We start from the raw sequence: 19,514 nt of genomic DNA, 5'->3' as shown, positions 1-19,514 counted from the left end.
CTTTATTTATGAAGGGAAGTACTGGGAATCTGGGGAATTGTAGGCAAGTGAGCCTCATGTCAGTGGTAGGGAACTTATGGTATTGGAGATGAATCTATGGGTAGGATTCACACCCCTTTGGAAGAGAATGGGTTGATTAGGGACAGTTAGCATGTACACGTGGCTGGTTGTGTCTAACTAACTTGATCACGATTTTTGAGGTGATGATAAAGGTGATCAATGTGAGGAGGGCAGGGGGGATGCTGTCTATATGTATTTTAGTAAGGCATTTGGTAACATTCCCCATGGTAGACTGATCCGGATCACCAGTGATTTGTTCGAATGGATTTCTCACCTTCTCCCCTCTCCTCTCTACCCGTCACAGGGGACGACCTCCTCTCCGTCCAGGGCTCGATCATCTGTAACACTGGCAGAAGCTTTTGCCAGTCCTCAGCAAAGAACCTATAGCTCGCAATAGGATCTTTGGTCCTTGGATCGCTCCGGGCTCACTCCGGGGGTCCCCCGCGACCTGCCGCACCGCCCCACTCCTCTCTCTCTCACCCCTCTCCCTCTCTCTCTCCCTCCCCCCCCCCCCTCCCTCCCTCCTCTAAACCCCCCCTTCTCCCCCCCCCCCTTCCCCTCCCCCCTCTCTCTCTCTCTCCCCCCTCCCCTCCTCCTCCCCCTCCACCCCCCTCACCCTGTCTCTTGCTCTTCTGTCTCTGCCCCTCTCTCTCTGTCTCTCCCCATTCTCTCTCTCTGCCCTCACTCTCTACCCCCCCCCCCCCCATACAGACACGCCTGCGAGTTTGGGGCTATGCGTCTGTGGATAGGGTGGTTATGCTGCAAAAGGAGCTAATTAATAATATTCATATACCAAGGGGGGTAGTTAGCATGTGCAGGGGTGGTTAGTGCGTGTGATGCCGCATGCCGCCCCCCCCCCCCCCCCCCCCCCCCCGCAACCTCACGTTGGAGGAACAGACCCAACGGGTCTGCACTTGGTCTAGTTTCTCTCTAAACCTGTCTTATCCGTGCACTTGTCTAATTGTTCCATAAACATTGCGATTGACCCTGCCTCAACTACCTCCTCGGGCAGCTTGTTCTATACAAACACCACCCTTTGTGTGAAGATGTTACCCCTCAGATTCCTATAAAATCTTTTCTCCTTCACCTTAAACCTATGTCCTCTGGTCTCGATTCCCCTACTCTCAGCAAGAGACTGAGCGTCTACCCGATCTATTCCTCTCATGACCTCATCAGAATATCTTACATTCACTTTGAATGCCTGAGCACAAGCTCTGTTACGATATACTTTATTTTGTATTTTTGCTTTTTAAAAAAAAACACACTTTAGAGAGAAAAAGCAATCAGGAGAAATAATCACAAATTTATTTTATTTTAACAGATCAATCATTTACCATTATGGCAAGAATCCTGTACACTGTGTCCCATGATAAACAGCAGCTTTTCAGAGTGATAGAACCCAAGTATTATTTCAATTGTGGTGGAAAATAACAATCACCGCTCGTCAGAACTGGTGTGGAAGACAGACTTGCTCTTGATGTGGTTTTAAAATGTCAAGATAATACATATAGATTTTTATACTGCAATGTTATTACAGCCAGTCACCAAGAAAATAAAGGTTTTCCCTATTTTTCCATAGAATTTATTGGCAGATTAATATGGCGCATAAACATACATGCTCATTTATACACAACTTCTGAATCCATGGGTAATGGGTACACTTTATTGCCATCTATTTTACCAGCAACAGCAGCTAAGCATATCAATTTTTGGGATGATGAATGAACACACACAGGAAATAATACAAATAAGTTAATTCTGCCTGGAATTAATCACTAAATGCGAATCATGTCTGTCAAAAATCACAGAAAACACCAATTGAGATAACATGCATTATTGTATAATCCTCTAAATATAGAAGCAGCAACGAAATGAGAAGGATGTGCCCTTCCAAAAAGGCAATATATATTTGGTAAATGGAATCCTTACAAGAACATCTTACAAGAATACGGAAGCAGAAGCAAAATTCCATTTCACGAACTATCAATAATCACAGATGACCTCAAAAGAACAATTCCTGTGTCCTTAGGAGAAAATGAATAAAAAATTGATCTGTTTGTTGATCAGCTGCCGAGGCGAGAAGATTCTTATATAAATGATGCATGTTAATCACAGAGGTCCACTAATGATGCATGTTAATCACAGAGGTCCACTATATTTGATGATTAAATTCAATGGACCTGCGTTTTTATTATTAAATCTGATACTATGTAACTACCAATAGCAGATTAACATAGTTCACAAAATTCTAATGCTATTTCCACCTAAGCAATAAGCATTTGACTCGAATCACGACCTGCACATCACCATAGTAAAGCAAGCTTGATTGTTTGAAATGTATTGCACCCAAAGTGATTAAAAATTAAGTGTCAACTTGAAAATGATCCTAAATACTGACACTGATGAAATACAACAAATAAAAGGTTAGTTATAGAACCAGCACATTAAAATTTAATTTTTTGTAAGATAATCTTCCATATGTTTCAGCTGGTAAAAAACTATGAATAAAATGGCTGTTCAGCAACTTCAGTCGGTGTTCCTTCAGGCTGATGCAGCCAGCCCTGACTGGATGAATCCAGCTTGGAAAAACAAATTTTGGAAGTATATACGTGCCCTGCCACCTTAAGGACATCCCCTTCTATATTTATTATAAAAGTATTTCTACAGTAAGAGAATAAGACTATGTGCCACTTACACTGTTTTTATAACGATTAAGGGGTACAGTAGTTTTTAAAATACTTGAAATCCAGAAAAAAATAAGTTTTCATTTAGACGTTTACAATTATATCAAGTTAGGAAACCTGGCATAAATAAAGGGTTAAAAAGTACTCTCAACATTTTTCCTTCCTTTGGTTTCACTCTGTTTGTAACATTTCTTACTATGAAGTGCAAACAAAAATTTACAGAATTAACAGAAAAGGACATGTCACTAGAGCATCATGCATTCAGAAACATGCGTTAAAATAGACTAGAAGTGCTGATAGTATGATTGTAATCTTCCAGTCCAGAATCAATGCTGAGAATCCAGCCGTGGCACCATTTCTCTTAGCTGGAACAAAGCACAGAAATGAAATTCAATTTCATCCCATTCCAAAACAAGGCCAAGAACTTAGATTAAAAAATGTTCACTTAGAAAACTCATAACATCACAACCAATCGGTGCAAACCCCAACACCACTTTCACATTCACAGCCAGCAAATATACTTTTCAATATCCCTTACAACAAGGGTGGCATGGTAGCGCAGCGGTAGTTGCTACCTTACAGAGAATGCAGCGCCGGAGTCCCGGGTTCGATCCCGACTATGGGTGCTATCCGTACGGAGTTTGTACATTCTCCCTGTGACCTTCTTGGGTTTTCTTTGAGATCTTCACTTTCCTCCCACACTCCAAAGACGTACAGGTTTGTAGGTTAATTTTTTTGTAAAAATTATCCTTATGGGCCTGTCCCACTTAGGCGACTCTTTAGGTGACTGCCAGGGACTAGTTTCAATGGAATTCACCTACAATACCTGGCGACAACCTACGATAACTTACGATAACACCTACGTCAACCTACGACAACAAAAATTGTCACCCATTTTTCAACATGTTGAAAATGTTGCGGCAGTCGCCTGTAGTCGCCAAAACAAATTGTCTACGTGGGACAGGCCCATTACTGTGTGTAGGATAGCATTAATGCGCGGGGATCGCTGGTCGGCATGGACCCGATGGGCCAAAGGGCCTGTTTCCGCACTGTATCTATCCTTTCCATTAATGGGAGAATTTTGCAGTCATCCTTTCAGCCCAATAAGTTACCAGTAAATATTTTGTTTTTTTTAATTTTACTTTAAATACTCCTTGCTTTCGTCATACAGGTGCACAACCTTTTATCCGGTGTTCCAGAAACCGAAAAACTCCGAAAACCGGCCATTTTTTCCAGGATGTCGTCTGCACACCAAAGCTCGCGTTTGGCGCCAAATTTGACCCGAAACGACCCACGGTCAACCCAGGTCTGTACTACTGTAGCGGCTGCCTCCTCCCCGGAGACCGGGAGACACTTAAACATCTGTAAATCATTGCTTAAATGTTAGTCAGTTAGTTTGGAGGGCTTTTATGTGAAGGGGGGGGTTGAAGGGGTAAACTTTAATTCTTAGTCCCCTACCTGGTCGGAGAGGCGGGGAGCAGTCAATGCGTTACCGGGTCGCCGTGCAGTAAGCTCCGCAGCGCTGTGGCCGCAAACTCCCAGCTGGGGCTGCGGGCGGCGCCGGTTGTAGCTCCGACCCCGGCAACTCTACCCCTGGCTGCGAGGCGCTCCAAATCCAGCTCCGCAAATGTTGGGAGTCGGCGGCGTCGCAGCGCTGGGATACCAGCGGGAAGCGGGCAATGCCTTACCGGGTCGCTGTGTGGTAAGCTCCAGGGTGCTGAGGCCGCCTTCTCCCAACATTCGCGGAGCTGGGGCTGCGGGCGTCCGACCGCGGGCGGCGCTGGATTTGGACTGCCTCGCAGCCAGGGGTCGAGTTGCCGGGGTCGGAGCTACAACCGGCGCCGCCCGCGGCCGGACGAAGCCCCCAGCTCCGCGATGTTGGGAGTCGCCGACCAGGTAGGGGACTAAGAATTAAAGTTTCCCCCTTCACCCACCCACCCACCCCACCACATAAAATCCCATCAAACTAACTGACTAACATTTATGCAATGATTTACAATGATTCCCCGGTCTCCGGGGAGGAGGCAGTCGCTCCAGACTTTTCAAGCCGCCCGCGCTACCTACCTAATCTACGCTAAAAATCTTCCATTCGGAAATCCGAAAATGTACGAAATCCGACAAGTGTCTGGTCCCAAGGCTTTCGGATAAAAGGTTGTGCACCTGTATTACAAAATAACTGTTATTTTAATTTTTAAATTGGAGGAAATACATTCTCTGCCTTATCTTTAAGAAAGAACTGCAGATGCTGGAAAAATCGAAGGTAGACAAAATTCTGGAGAAACTCAGCTGGTGAGGCAGAATCTATGAAGCGAAGGAATAGGTGACGTTTCAGGTCAAGACCCTTCTTCAGTCTGAAGAAGGGTCTCGTCCCAAAACGTCACCTATTCTTTCGCTACATAGATGCTGCTTCACCCGCTGAGTTTCTCCAGCATTTTGTCTACCCTGCCTTATCTTGCATTCTTTAACAGCTTCTCTGGAGAAAAGGAATAGGTGATATTTCTTCAGAAGGGTCTCAACCCAAAACATCACCTATTCCTTTTCTCCAGAGATGCTGCCTGACCCACTGTGTTAAACTAGGTCACATTGGACTTGACATATTGATTTTTCAATTTAAGAATTTGAATAAAGACGAGGGCTATACATCTGAGCCAAGCTACGTGTGCAAATATGAGAGGTCAACTTTCCAAAATTAAATCCAATTTACTAGTTTTGAAATTTGTCTTTAAATTTCTCACTGTTTCAATACTTTGTACAAACTATATAATATGATCTTATTCAAATTTAATCTGACAAGTCTAAAACAAATCAAAAATTAACTTGCAGAATTTGAACATTTTCCATGTTAGTGTTGCAGAATCAACTCTTTGCATGTTTTGCCAATTTAGAAAGGTACCTTACTTGATAGGTATAGTTGGGGACCCTGAGCGATGGAAATGGACATTTTGCCACTTCCCATCCCGGCGATGCCATACTCTGGTTTCCTCAGTCTGCATGGTTTTTGGCATGCTGCTGCCATCAATGTACTGAGTGAGGCGGATATACGCTATGCAGGCTGCATCATCGCCAATCAGGTGCACGTGGGGGTTCAATATGATGGTGTGAATGGGCTTCTGATTCTTAGACAATGCTGCAAAAAAAAAAAAAAAACAAAATGTAGATTTAATTTATGAAAATCATACCACAGCTTAATCCTTTAGAAAATCAGAAATAACTTTCATGCTGCGTACCATTTTCAAAGTAGAATCTATGAAAGTCCATTCCTTCAACCAAGTTACCAAGTGCTTCAGGCTCAAATGCTGTGAGTCCCGGATCACAAATTTTCCTGCAAACAAAAATAATTTGAAAATGTTAAAATATATAAAGAAGATCTCATTCAGTGCATTTGATATACTTGGGAGAATACTAAACTGTAATGCCTAAAAGTCAAGTACCAGGAGGCTGCCTGGATCAGAGGGTACTGGATATAGAAACATAGACACAGAAAATAGGTGCAGGAGTAGGCCATTCAGCCCTTCGAGCCAGCAATACGATCATGGCTGATCATCCAAAATAAATTGGACAAACAAAAATAAATTGGACAAACCTGCATTGTTTTCTCTGGAGCATCAGAGGCTTAGGTGCATCTATAAAGTTATGAGAGGCATAGATAGGGTGAACAGGCAGGACCTTCCCCCCCCCCCCCCAAGGTAGAAATATCAAAGACTAGAGGACACAATTTTAAGTTAATTGAAGGAAACTTTAAAGGAAATGTGCGTGGCTATTTTATTTTTACACACAGAGTGGTGCGTGCATGGTGCATGGAATGTGCTGCCGTTGGTGGTGAAAGCAGATATGATAGTGGCAAATAATTAATGAGTTTGTGGATGACACAAGAATTGGAGCATCCTCGACAGCGACGGAAGGTTGACTGTGGTCATATCAGTAAACGGATCAGTTGAAAAGTTGATCAGAGTGGTGGCAGATGGAATTTAATCCTGACCAACGTGAGATGATCCATTTTGCGAAGTATTTATGAAACATAAGAGGATTGTGTGCAGTTCTGGTTGCCACCCCATACAAAGGATGTGATGGTGCTGCAGAGACTGCAGAGGAGATGTTGCTTGTATCATGAGACCAGAGTCCTACATAGGGGATAGATGGGATAGACTTTGCTTGTTTTCCCGAAATGAAGGTGGCTGTGGTGAGACCTGATAGACCTATATAAAATCTTTGGAGGCATTGATAGGGAAAATAGTCAAAATCTATTCTCATGATAGAGGTATCAAAACAAAAGGGCATGGGTTTAAGGTGAGTGTAGGAAATGTAAAGGGGATCGGAAGGGTAACTTTCCCTTAAAAGGCATGAAATCAAACACATTCACATTTAAGGCAGGCACTGGAATAGGTAAGGCATAGAAGGATATATTCCAATGGGATTAGTGTAGATAGACAAAAAGCTTTTCATGGAAATCTTGGGCAGAAGGGTCTATTCTGTGCCGTACCACTCGATTATTCCATGCTTATTAAACAATCTGTGGTTTACAAACTATCTAGATCTAAATAGTTTGTGGCTGGATGGCAGCTAGTTTCTAGTATGTGATTATCTACTTGTGCATTATTTGGACAATAATTTAGTGAAGATTTAACCAGTAGAACTTGCAGCCTTTTACATAGTTCCATTCTACCTTACCCAAATTAATTATTATAGATGTTCACTTAGAAGTGTGTTTTATGCCAACTCTACAGATCTACAAGATCATGTGTTAAGCTTCCGATGCTGAATATTTTGATTTCATTTTTGTAAATAAAGATTCTCAATTCCTTATTAAAATTTTTGAATCTAGAAAATCGAATGGCTTGCTGGTGCATTGGGCTGCTCATTATAAGGTGCTGGCTTGTGCCTTAGGAATGTCAAACATAAATAGATTGAAAGCCTTTCATCAATGTCTAATCTCTTGCATGGAGTTTAGTGCAGAATAGAAAACATAGAAGTAGGTTATTATGCTATCAGTTTATTAGGAAAAACATGCACGAAAGAATGGGCTAGGTGGAGAAATAAAAACCTATGTCAGATAGTCTTTCACATCACTGGAAGATACTTATAACAACAATCATTTAAGATCTCATTAAGATGTCACAGCCAACAAGTTCAAGTTCAAATTTATTTGTCACATGCACCAATTAAGGTACGGTGAAATGAGTTACCATGCAGCCATACAATCAAAAAGAGTACAATACACAATAGAATTTAACATAAACATCCACCACTTTGGAATCAACTTTCTTCACTGTGATGGAAGGCAATAACGTTCAATCTTCCTTATTTGTTCACCCGTGGTCGGGGCCATGAACCCTCTGCAATCGCTGCTACAAACGGCCTGATGTACATGCCCTCTTGTTGGGATAAACAAAACTCCAACATCGGGATGGATCGGAACACACACTCCGCGGCTTGAGGTTTCCGAATTGGCCACTTTCTTACCGGAGACCGCGTCTTCACGATGTTATAGTCCGCAGGCCGGTGGTCGGAGCACTTTTTCTGGCGATCCCTGGTAAGGGATCACCCCGCTCTGCGATGGTACGTCCGCCGCGCCTGCTACTGAAGCTCTTAGCTGGTCTTTGAGAAAGACCGCACCACTCCAGTTGTTAGGTCGCGAGGGGGGGTCCGGGGGGACGAAGATGCGACAAAGAGAAAAGCCTCATCTTCGTCGAGGTAATATTCGCCCCCACCACTCCCCACATTAAAACATACATTTAGACACTTGCTCCCTTTGATCCCACTGTGTCTTAATTTTAAATTTCCAGCTTATGGAGAATGTGTCGTTCTTAGCAACATGCAGACTAGGACCAGGCGATATCAAATATGTTCTAGGCTTCACAAAAAAGCTTTGGACTCCTTTCCTCTTGGCCAGATAACTACAGCCAAAGATTACTTCACCAACTACAATTAGATTTCCCAAAATTATGAATGACTATTCAACACCAGAGTTCTTCTTTGCCTCCGGAGATCCTGCCTGGAGCCGAAGGCAATTTCCATTAAACTCCAGTAATTAATTCCTGCTTTCACACCATCATCTTCTAGCTCAGACTTGGAAAATGAGGTCTGCCTTCGTGTTCTCTCAATCTTAGGACTTGCCATCCACTTGGGGGATCAAATGTTCTGTTCCCAGCTAGTTTCAATAAATGGGGCCACAGTAACATGAAACATGGACTAATTTTGAGAATGAGAATCAATGGACCAACATATTATAATGAATATATGAGAAAAGAGATTTCATTACAAAATAATTTTCTTTCTCTGGATTGTTGTTGGATTTAGTCAAAATTCAGATTATGTAATTTTCATGAAACTGAACATTAAAGGAATAATCTTATGAGCATGTTACTGCAGGAATATTTGGATACATTTCAAAGAGCTTAACAATCAATTTGCTATTCTGCATCGGTGGAGGAGACTGCCTTAGGAATGAAAATTTAAAAAAATCAACATTCCAAAAACAATAAAGCATAATTTCACAAAAGAAATTGAACAGTATTTCAAAATCAGCTCAAAATGAATTATTTAACTTAATGTGACAAAAGAAAGCAAATGACTGCTTACGTGTAGCCTTCAAAATCTCCATTGTTAATGGCTTCAATCAGCTGCTCTGTAACTTTAATAATTTCTTGCTTGCGAGCTAAGAATAAACAAAGCAAATAGTTATGAAAAACACTCACAGGTACTAAATGAAGCACTAACATTTCCACTCTAACAATCAATTCACAGACCATTTCCTCTACTATTTTTACTTCATCCTTGTCTTGTCTCTCCGTCATGGACACTTTCTTGTAAACAGCAAGTAGTATTTGCAGGAATATTTTTTGTTTCTGATTTTAATGTTAGAGATACCGCATCAAAACAGGTAATTCAACCCATTCAATCCACACTGACCATTGATCACACGTTCACACTTGTTCAATGTTCTCCCACTTTCTTGTCCATTCCCTATACATTCGGAGTAACTTTTGAGAGGCAAATTAACCTACAAACCCTGCACGTCATTGGGATGTGGTAGAAAACTAGAGCACCCAGAGGAAACCTGCACTGTCACAGGGTGAATGTGCAATCTTCACACAGATACAGGTTCGAACCAGAGTCTCTGGCGCTGTGGGGCAACAGTTCTACCAGTTGCGCCACTGTCCCGTCCCATAGATTTAAGCAGAATGGTTGACTAGGAATAAGATCTGTAAACAACTGAGAAAAAAAGCTGTGCAATATATAACTGTGCATAAAACCCAATTAAATGCAATATAATTAAGTATTAAAAGAGCTTGTACACCAAAAAAAATCTTGCAAAAGTGGCCATCTTTGTCAAATTGTGATTTTTAAAGCACAAGTTATTCACAATGCAGAACTTTTATTTTCAAAATGCACTGAATACAAATAAAATATGTAATATTAAAATGAAAGAACGGAGTCATACATATACATTAATGTAGTCATTGAGTGCTACGACTGCTAATTTCTTATAATTAACCTTGCAACACAATTTCCTACCTTTAAGGCTGTTCATCACTTCCACAACTATTTTATCAGCAGAATTATTTTATCGCAAGTGGACTCAGTAACAAAATTACAATCATTCACATTAGCTCAAAGCTCAGCAAAGCAACATGTCGTTTTTGTCAAACTACATTGGTATAGCGATTACTTTATATGTAGCAGTCACATCTCGCTGCCAGCAATAGCAAACCTGCGTTTATCAGCGACACAGTTAGAAAAAGTGTGTTGCATCCAGCACTGCGCCACTCACACAAACAAATGACAGACTACGGCAAGCAGACACACCTGTTCAATGCAAAGCATTGTAATTTGGTAGTGAAATGTAGTGAAGCAATGGTTGAATTACATGGAAATATATATCACATGCAATGCTGATTATTGAGCTGAATCTGCTATAAGTGGATGTCCAACTATTAACAAGTACAAATGAAGCTGGGGCATAGTTTTTTCTGGCAGACTCAGTGAAATCCCACTGAGGGGTGATAATAGTACAAAATTAGTAAGCCAAACTCGTAACATAGAACACTGTTCTATGCTCTCACCCCAACCATGGACTGTTTACCCTCCTACCATCCGGGAGGCGCTACAGGTCTCTCCGTTGCCGGTCCAGCAGGTCCAGGAACAGCTTCTTCCCTGCGGCTGTCACACTACTCAACAATGTACCTCGGTGACTGCCAATCACCCCCCCCCACCGGACACTACTCCCACAGGAAAAACACTATGACTGTATGCATGTAAATAGATTTATTTATTGAAATCATATTCTATGTCGCTCTTCCAGGGAGATGCTAACTGCATTTCGTTGTCTCTGTACTGTACACTGACAATGACAATTAAAGTTGAATCTGAATCTTAATGTGACTGTCTTCTAACATAACAGCGCAAACCTTCTGAACCTCTTGCGGAGAGCAGACTGCTAAAGAGTTCCCAGAATTTAGGCCAGGAAATTCATCCATTGATCCTGGACGATGTTGGTCAGTACAAAACCTTTCTGCAGATTGATGGAGAATGGGGGAGAAAACTGGAAAAGGGAAGTGTGGGACAAAGGCTGGCAAGTATTAGGTGGTATAGGGAGCGGGGGGGGAGATTGGCAGATGGGTGCGGTGAGTGGCAAAGGAGTAAAAATGCCGCCAAATAATAAGAGGAGGGATAGCCGGAGGGAGCGATAGGGGTGGAAGAGGATAGTGGGGAGGGGAAAGTGTCCAGATAAAAGGGAGATGGAGGTGAAACGTTGATATGGGAAAGGGAATTACAATGGTTACTAATTAGAAGCGCCAACAGGCCTCAGTGCAATTGTTCAGTGAAGTAGTCACCTAGTGATTGATCTTGGTCCTATGCTTGGTCTTGCCTTTGTAGAAGGGACCGTAAGAGGAGCATCGAATGTAATAGCTGAGGGTGTAAATGTGCAAATGAACCTTTTCACACCTAGAAGGGCCGCTGGAGTGGAAACAAGAAAGGAGATATACGGACAGGTGTCATACCTGCTGCAGTTGCAGGGGAAAGTACCTGGGGAGGAGTGGCAGTGGAAAATGAGCAGGTGGGATAAAAAGGGGTGAGCAGGGAGAATGGCTCCTACAAGAGCAGGAAGGAGTAAAGATGGTAAGATGTGTCTGGTTTGAGATTACGTTGAAGTGCGTTATGGTTGGATTAGTGTACAAATGGATGTTGGATGCTCGGCATGGACTCTGTGCATTGAAGGGCCCATTTCCATCCTGTCCGACTGAGTAGAAATGCAAACAAAGATCAAAATTCAAGGAACTGGAGGCAAATTTTTGAGTTGATTCAGCTCAGAGATTGATTGAGAAACAGAAAAGCGATTAAGGATTGTAGGCAGATATGCAAATTGATGTCATATGATGAGTGATGTTCTGCAAGGATCTGTGTTGCAGCCACAAATATTTGCTTTAATTTAAATTACTTAGTTGAAAGGATATAAAACCACAATATCAATGTGGTAAATATAGTCCCAGCACAAGATATTAATAAATTAAGTTAATGCCCAAATCAGGCTGCATCAGGGGGGCTGTGGGTAATTCCAGTACCACATCTGAGCAATATTATACTGGCCCTGGAAAGGACTGCAGTACAAATTTACCAGAATGGTTCTGGGACTCCAAGGGCTAAATTCTGATCGTGATGAGAAATTATATGAACCAGTCATAGTCCATGGAATTCAGAACACTGCAGCATGATACGAGTGAACTTTGCAGTGTAGTAATGCTATAATCCTGACAGAGAAACGATTTCCCTGTTTAGGAAACTAGGAGCACAGGAATGTATTACTTTATTATAATATATTATATTTTTTTATTACTTTCTATAAACATGATTATTGCATGTGAGGATTTATTAACCAAGTACATGTAAATAATTGTTCCATTTTCAAACATTAATTTGCAGACAAATCATTAATAAATACGAGGAGGCAGCGCAGAGAACATTTACATTGATTTTGCCAACACTCAATGATCTGAGCTGTACGGACCGTTTGGCCAACCTTTCTTGGAGTGCAGTAAGGTGTGATCAAATAGAGATGTACCGTATGTCCCGGCAATTAATACGTACCTGTGTCGAAGACGCATCGCCTTTTTGAGCCCGGGACAGAGCAGCCAGCCTTCTGCCCAGTAGCTACCCGCCAACCAATACCTCCACCGGTTGCGCCTGTGCCGAAGGACACCGTGGCTGGCGGGCGGGCCAGCAGAAGGCGCTGAAGTGGCGGCCGGTTCCGTTGTCGGGTCCTGGTGGCCGCTTGCAGCCACCCGAGCTATTTCCCTCCCTGGCCACAATGTGGCCTCCGCGCCTGGAGCACCGCGGCGGTGAGTGAGTTGCTGGCATGCTCTCCGACCCCCTCCTTCTCAATGCTCCTGCCCTCCCCGCAACTTTACACCTGGCGGCCCAGCCAAGGTTACTACTTTGTGCAGCCGGGCCAGACTCCCCACACGCTGTGGAAAGGAAAGCAACAAAATGGCGATGCGTCTTCGACACAGGTAAAATAGCGTCTTGGACGCCGGGAAATACGGTATATATTGTAATCATGAGGGGAATAAAGAGGGTGAATGCACAGAGTCTTATTCCCAGGGTAGTGGAATCAAGGACTAGAGGGCAAGGTGAAAGGGGAAAGCTTTCATAGGAACCTGATGGATAACAAAGGGTGGTGGGTATAGACCCAAAAAAAAAAATCACAGAAATAGACACTTAGGCCCACTGAGTCCATGCTCATCAACCACCGATTTACATGGATTCCACTTTAATCTCACCGCGTTCGCATCAACTCCACCCAGATTCTAACCCTCAGATACATCAGAGGCTGCTTTATAGCAGTTGATTAACACACCAACCCTGCTAGTCTTTGGGACATGGGGGCGTCCAGCGCAACCAACACGAACACAAGGAGAACGTACAAACTCCACACACAAGAGACAGTGCCAGAGTTCGGAATCAGCCCCAGGTCACTGTGAGCGCTGGCTCTGCCCACTGGGCTACCTTAGAGAAATCAGTTAAAGTACTTTGTACAGTTCTCATTTCCACAGTTAAAATAAAAACCCAGAAGCTATTGAAATGTTACAAAAGATAGAAACCAAAAGTGGCATTAGATTTTGTGATGCAATTGTGTAAACTAGGCCTGTTCTCATTGGAAAAATGGTTGAGAGGTGATGCAATTACTGATTTCATGATTCTAAACAGGTGAGACAATGTTTGACCTTGGTGCAGAACATCACAAACAAAGAATAAAATATCTATTCAAAAGGGCATATTCAAAAACTAATTTGCAGTAATCCGTTAAAGCTATCGAATATCTTTCTTTAGGGAACACTTAAATACAAATTAGTTGGTACGAAAATAATATTTTGGGATAATATCTTGGGACGAACAGGCGACTTTATTCCCCAAACTTTACACCGCTGGTTTAATGGTTTTAAACAAAATCTCCAACAGAACAGAAAAAGTGATCTGTAGCTGTGCAGCAAAGAAATAAGCCTTTGGTCCAACATCTTCTTGCCAACCATTTAGTCCATCTTCACCAAACCCAGCTTCCACTCTAGGTCCATATCCTCTTATGCCTTGCCAATTTAAATTACTATCTAAATACCTCATGCATAACGGTTGTAAGTAATCTCACCACCCCCTCCTTGGTCCTGTATGATCCAGATAGCATTCATTCACTGAATAAAATGACTTACCCTTCAATAGACACAGAACGCTGGAGTAATTCAGTGGGTCAGACAGCATCTTTGGAGTAAAGGAATACGTGACATTTCGGGTCGAGACCCTTCTTCAGATTCTGAACCGTCTATTCCTTTTCTCCAGAGATGCTGCCTGCCCAACTGAGTTACTCCAACTTTTTGTGCCTATCTTCGGTTTAGACCAGCACGTCGGTGGCTCGCAAAGATTTTGAAAATCACAAAATCCTGGGGCATCGCTCGCTACTACCTACGCCACCACGTCTCACTGCGGGCGTAATGCACGCCTTGCATGCGTGACGTGTAAATGATCCCCGTGGCCCTTTACCCTTCAGATCTCCTTCAAAATTCTTCCCTTTCACCTTAAGCTTATGCCTCTTGTTTTTGATGGGGAAAAAATCCAACTCCCTTACCTGCCTAAATATATACCTCTCATAAATATATATACTTCTATCATGACGCACTTCTATCATGTGCTTAACATTACTAGAGAAATAGATCGGGATCCAGTAGGGGAATCGAGAACCAGAGGGCATAGGTTTAAGGTGAAGGGGGAAAGATTTCATAGGAATCTGAGCAGTAACTTTTTCACACAAAGGGTGGTGGGTGTATGGAACGAGCTGCCGGAGGAGGTAGTTGAGGCAGGGACTATTGCAACATTTAAGAAGCAATTAGACAGGCACATGAACGGTACAGGTTTAGAGGGATATGGGCCAAATGCAGGCGAGTGGGAATACTGCAGATGGGACATGTTGGTCGGTGTGGGCAAGTGGGCCACATGGCCCGTTTCCACACTGTACGACTCTATGACTCCAGGTCACTTCTCAGCCTTCTATACACCAGGGAAAACAAGCCCAATCTCTCCAATTGCTCTCCATAACTAAATTCGTCCAATCAAGTAAACACCCAGGTGAATCTCTTGTGCACCCTATCCGGCACAATCGCATCCTTCTTATATTTTGGAAACTAGAAGGCACACAATACTCCTAGTGTAGTCTAATCAGTGTTTTGTAAAGTTGCAAGATTAGGATCAAACCTGGGCCACTGCAGCACTGTCATATAGTAGTTTCTAGCATGTAAAATTAATGCAATGATCTTTACATTTTACAGGATAAACTTAAATTTATCTCCAGGAAATGGAGCTTAAATGATAAAATAATTAAATTTGAAATAATAAAGTGGAAATTCTGAATGCTTATTCTCCTTCAGCAAAATCCCTCTCTTCGTTGGTTTCAGATCATATGACTGCATTTTATGACGCCAATGCTTCGGACCAGAACTCCAAGAAAGCATAGATAAAAGACAACACAGCTATAATAAGGCATTATCATAACAAGAGTATATAAACATAAATATAGTTAGCCAGAAAGCAGAATTAACACCTAGGATATTACTGCTGTTACAATCAAATGAATACCAGTGGATAGGAAGGGTTCAGAGGACTGTTGGTCAAACGCAGGCAAATTGGACTAGTCCAGTATGCCAACTTTGTTGCAAAGGACAAGGTGAGCTGAAGGATCTGTATCCATGTTGTATCGCTCAGTGCTTTATAACATGCTATTAGTGTTTTACTTTTAAAATTCATTTACAGGATTTGGGTGTTACTCATGAGACCAACCCATGTTAAGTGCCTGAGAAGGAGGTGGTAAGCCAGCCTCTTGATTCTCCAGCGATTTAATATAATTGAACAAGTAAGTCAAGTACAATGCTCTGTGTCTGGAACCACAAAGAGACTGCACTGAATGGCATCAGTGAATCAGGTTGGTCTTCACGTTGACATTCTGATCATATTTCATGATATTAAGTTTTACTGAATTCTGTATTGTTAACCTCAGTTAAATTCCTCAATGGTTGTGGTTGGATTTGAATTCCACTACCAGATTATTGGTTCAGCCCTCCAAACCCCTAGCACAGTAACATATCCACCGTGCCATTTTAGCACCAAATTCAGCAAACTAGTAATCATTGGAACCATATGGACTTTTATTTCCTTGACTTACACTGATCAGAGGGCGGTACGCTCTGAGAGGGTTCGGACTCATGCGACTGACACTTTGAATGTGTGCTTTGGTTAATATTGGTATTTTCTGAACACCTGGCCACTGAATTCATGGACAGAAACACAACATATGAACAAATAAAGCTGAACAGGTAGAGTGTGACTAGAATTTTCAGGAGACAATGACAGCAGGCTTGACTGCTGGGAAATAAGGAGGATGAAGACCAGAAAGTCGATGCAGTTGAGGAGGAGGAGGAGGAGGAGGAAGGTGACGAATGAACAGAATACAACCTCCTTGTATTACATTCCTTGACGCAAGCTGCGTTTGGGCATGCATAGAGGAGAAAAAAGCCAAAGAATGAAATTATGAGACAAAGCAAAAATCATAAAATCTATTCAGTTAAAGATACAGGTACTAATATTTAGTTGAGAAATTAATTCAAAGATGTTTTCCTGTTCAGATGCCAGCAATAGAAACATAGAAAATAGGTGCAGGAGTAGGCCATTCGGCCCTTCGAGCCTGCACCGCCATTCAATATGATCATGGCTGGTCTTCTATCCAACTACTTTATGGAAGAAATTATTTATATTCACTTAATAAATTTCACAAAGGTCACCTCAAGATTTTACAGCCGACTTCAATACTTTTGAGCACCAACCAAAGTTGTAATACATGAATTCATGCATCAGTTCTTTGAATGGCCTTACACAATCATAGTCACGGAATCATATTTAATGGTCAACGTGCTAGATACCACCATCTCTATCCCTGGGCTTGTCCTGTCCTTTCGGCAGAACAGACACAGCAGAGGCGGTAGCACAGTGGTACATAGTGGGGAGGGAATTGCCCTGGGAGTCCTCAACATTGTCTCTGAGTTCCATGAAATCTCATAGTATCAGGTTTAACTTGCGCAAAGAAAACAAGGATTCATTCACTGCAGCATCTCACCAATAATCCACCTTCCAAACCCACAACCTCTATTAGATAAAAGGACAAGGGCAGCAAAAGCATGGAAACACCACCACCTGAAAGTTGCCCTCCAAGTCAAAAACATACTCTTGACTTGGAAGTATGTTACCATTCCTTCTGTGACGCTGGGTCAAAATCCTGGAGCTCCCTCCCTTACAGAACTGTCGGTATACCCACACCTCAGAGACTGCAACAGTTTAATTGGAAGCTCACCACCACCTTCTTAAGGCCAACTATGGAAAGGCAATTAAATGACAGATCAGCCTACAGAGCCACATCCCTTTAATGAAGATCATTGTTGGACAAATGTTGATCAGAATACAAGGGAGCATTCCACTGTTCTTCGCAAATATCATCACAGGATTTTTTTTTACTTCTTTACTTTTTTTAACTTTAAATTATACTTTCACTTCAAAATATAATCTAACTCAAAGTATGGCACCAAAGATGGTGCAGGATTTACTCGGTGTAGGTCTTGTACTTTAGACAAGGACGCAAATTTTCCAAGAGTGATGTTCTTGCTGACATCCAACAGCAAACTGAACTATGACTGTTTACTCCTAACAGCCCCAGACAATGCAGAGACTGAACTAATTTTCAAGACATTCTAATGACAGAATCAGTGCTTGTTATAAAACAGCAACACCTGAGCTCTTTTTCTGGAGACCACAAGGGATGTTAATTTTGGACTGGTACATGGATATCAGTTCCTACAGGAAGCATGAATTATGGGAAACAGCTGGCCAAAAAAAAATAACCCATTTAACTGCACTATAAGAATGTCCTTGCATTAAAAGCCTGGCAATTAAGGTTGAATCTATTAAAACAAAAGTTTTATGCTTTAACGGAGGTTGAATAAATATAGAACTAAAGACAAAATGTTCAAATTATTACACCGCATCATATGTAAAGTGGCAAGTACCTGCAAAATGATTTAAGGTTTGATCAATCTGAAAAGCATTATTGTTTGTCAACTGAGGTTGGGAAACTGTACCTTGAAGCTAAGAAAATAAGCATGCTTTAAAGTGCTGTTATCAGGAAAATTGAATAATTAACTCTTCCCTTTCAGGACCAGTGGTCGAGAGGTAAGTTTGTCAGGAGGTTGAAGTTGTTCTGCAACTTAATATGATTGTTGTTTCAATAAGTTTCCTATCATTATATGACTGCATTGGTCGAATAAACCTTTGGATACTTCATATCTTTGGATGGTGATGTTGTCTTTAATTTTGAGGCAACTGACCTATTGTCAATTGCTGCCATAGGAAAGTATTCCAAATTCCACCATGTTTTGTGTATCTCTTGATTTAACTCTGGTCTAGCTCTAATTTTTCTTCTATTCCCTTCATCCTGGATTTTCTCAGTGGAAGGAGAGAAATTACCAGTTCTCTTTAATCATCCCTTAATTAACTAAATTCCAGAGAATGCAACCCAATTACTTTAATCTTTTATAATTTAGCCCTTGAATCGGATATCATCCTGGTATATCTGTAGTACACTTCCTCTACGGCAATACACACTTACCAAAGTGTAATATACTTCTCACTGGAGCCACCATGTAGTCCAAATTGATCTATGAATATGTATAGCATATGTATTTTGACTCTCTTCTTTTCTTGTTTATTAGATTATAAAGGCCACCATTCCATTAACCGTTCATCATTTTCTGTAAGAAAAAACAGACACAAAGTGCTGGAGTAACTCAGTGGATCAGGCAGTACCTTTGGAGAACATGTTCTCCAGAAATGCTGCCTGACCCACTGAGTTACTCCAGCACTTTGTGTCTGGTGACCCGCTTATACTCCCATAAGCGTCTATTTTTGTAAACCTCCATCTGCAGTTCCTGGTCTTGATTATTTTCTGTACTAGTTCACGACACATGCAATCAACCTGCTCTCATCTATCCCGACCAATTCAATATTTCTAGCTTCTTACCATATAGAAAGTACTCTGTGCAATCAAATTAGGTCTAAAGTAAATCTTACATTTAACTTCACTGTTCTACAACTTTGCCTAATTGTTCAATGACGATTGTTGTGCCATCATTACATACAATGCTGCTTAACTTCAGCTAGTTTGAATATGTGGCTTTCTATAAAATC

The 19,514-nt window shown here is 41.8% G+C and overlaps 1 protein-coding gene across 24 annotated transcripts in view; it reads right to left on the bottom strand.

The window, feature by feature from the left end:
* Positions 1–1,345: 1,345 nt before the first annotated feature.
* The window catches only part of LOC129700367 (calcium/calmodulin-dependent protein kinase type II delta chain), a 269,343-nt gene continuing 251,174 nt past the window's right edge, over positions 1,346–19,514 (bottom strand). For 17 of the 24 annotated variants that reach the window (XM_055640802.1, XM_055640857.1, XM_055640819.1 and 14 more), the window contains 5 exons: positions 9,324–9,399; positions 5,972–6,066; positions 5,643–5,871; positions 4,809–4,904; positions 1,346–3,109 (listed from right to left, as the gene is read on the bottom strand). In XM_055640802.1, the coding sequence (XP_055496777.1) occupies positions 4,814–4,904; positions 5,643–5,871; positions 5,972–6,066; positions 9,324–9,399 (491 nt within the window). In that variant the 3' untranslated portion in view covers positions 1,346–3,109; positions 4,809–4,813. Of the gene's footprint in view, positions 3,110–4,808; positions 4,905–5,638; positions 5,872–5,971; positions 6,067–9,323; positions 9,400–19,514 lie in introns of those variants that run through there. The other 7 variants (XM_055640981.1, XM_055640917.1, XM_055640959.1 and 4 more) reach the window with 2 other exon arrangements.

This window comes from Leucoraja erinacea, chromosome 1, assembly GCF_028641065.1.
Source record: "Leucoraja erinacea ecotype New England chromosome 1, Leri_hhj_1, whole genome shotgun sequence".
NCBI lineage: Eukaryota > Metazoa > Chordata > Chondrichthyes > Rajiformes > Rajidae > Leucoraja > Leucoraja erinaceus.
This window is presented reverse-complemented; position numbering and strand designations above follow the sequence as displayed.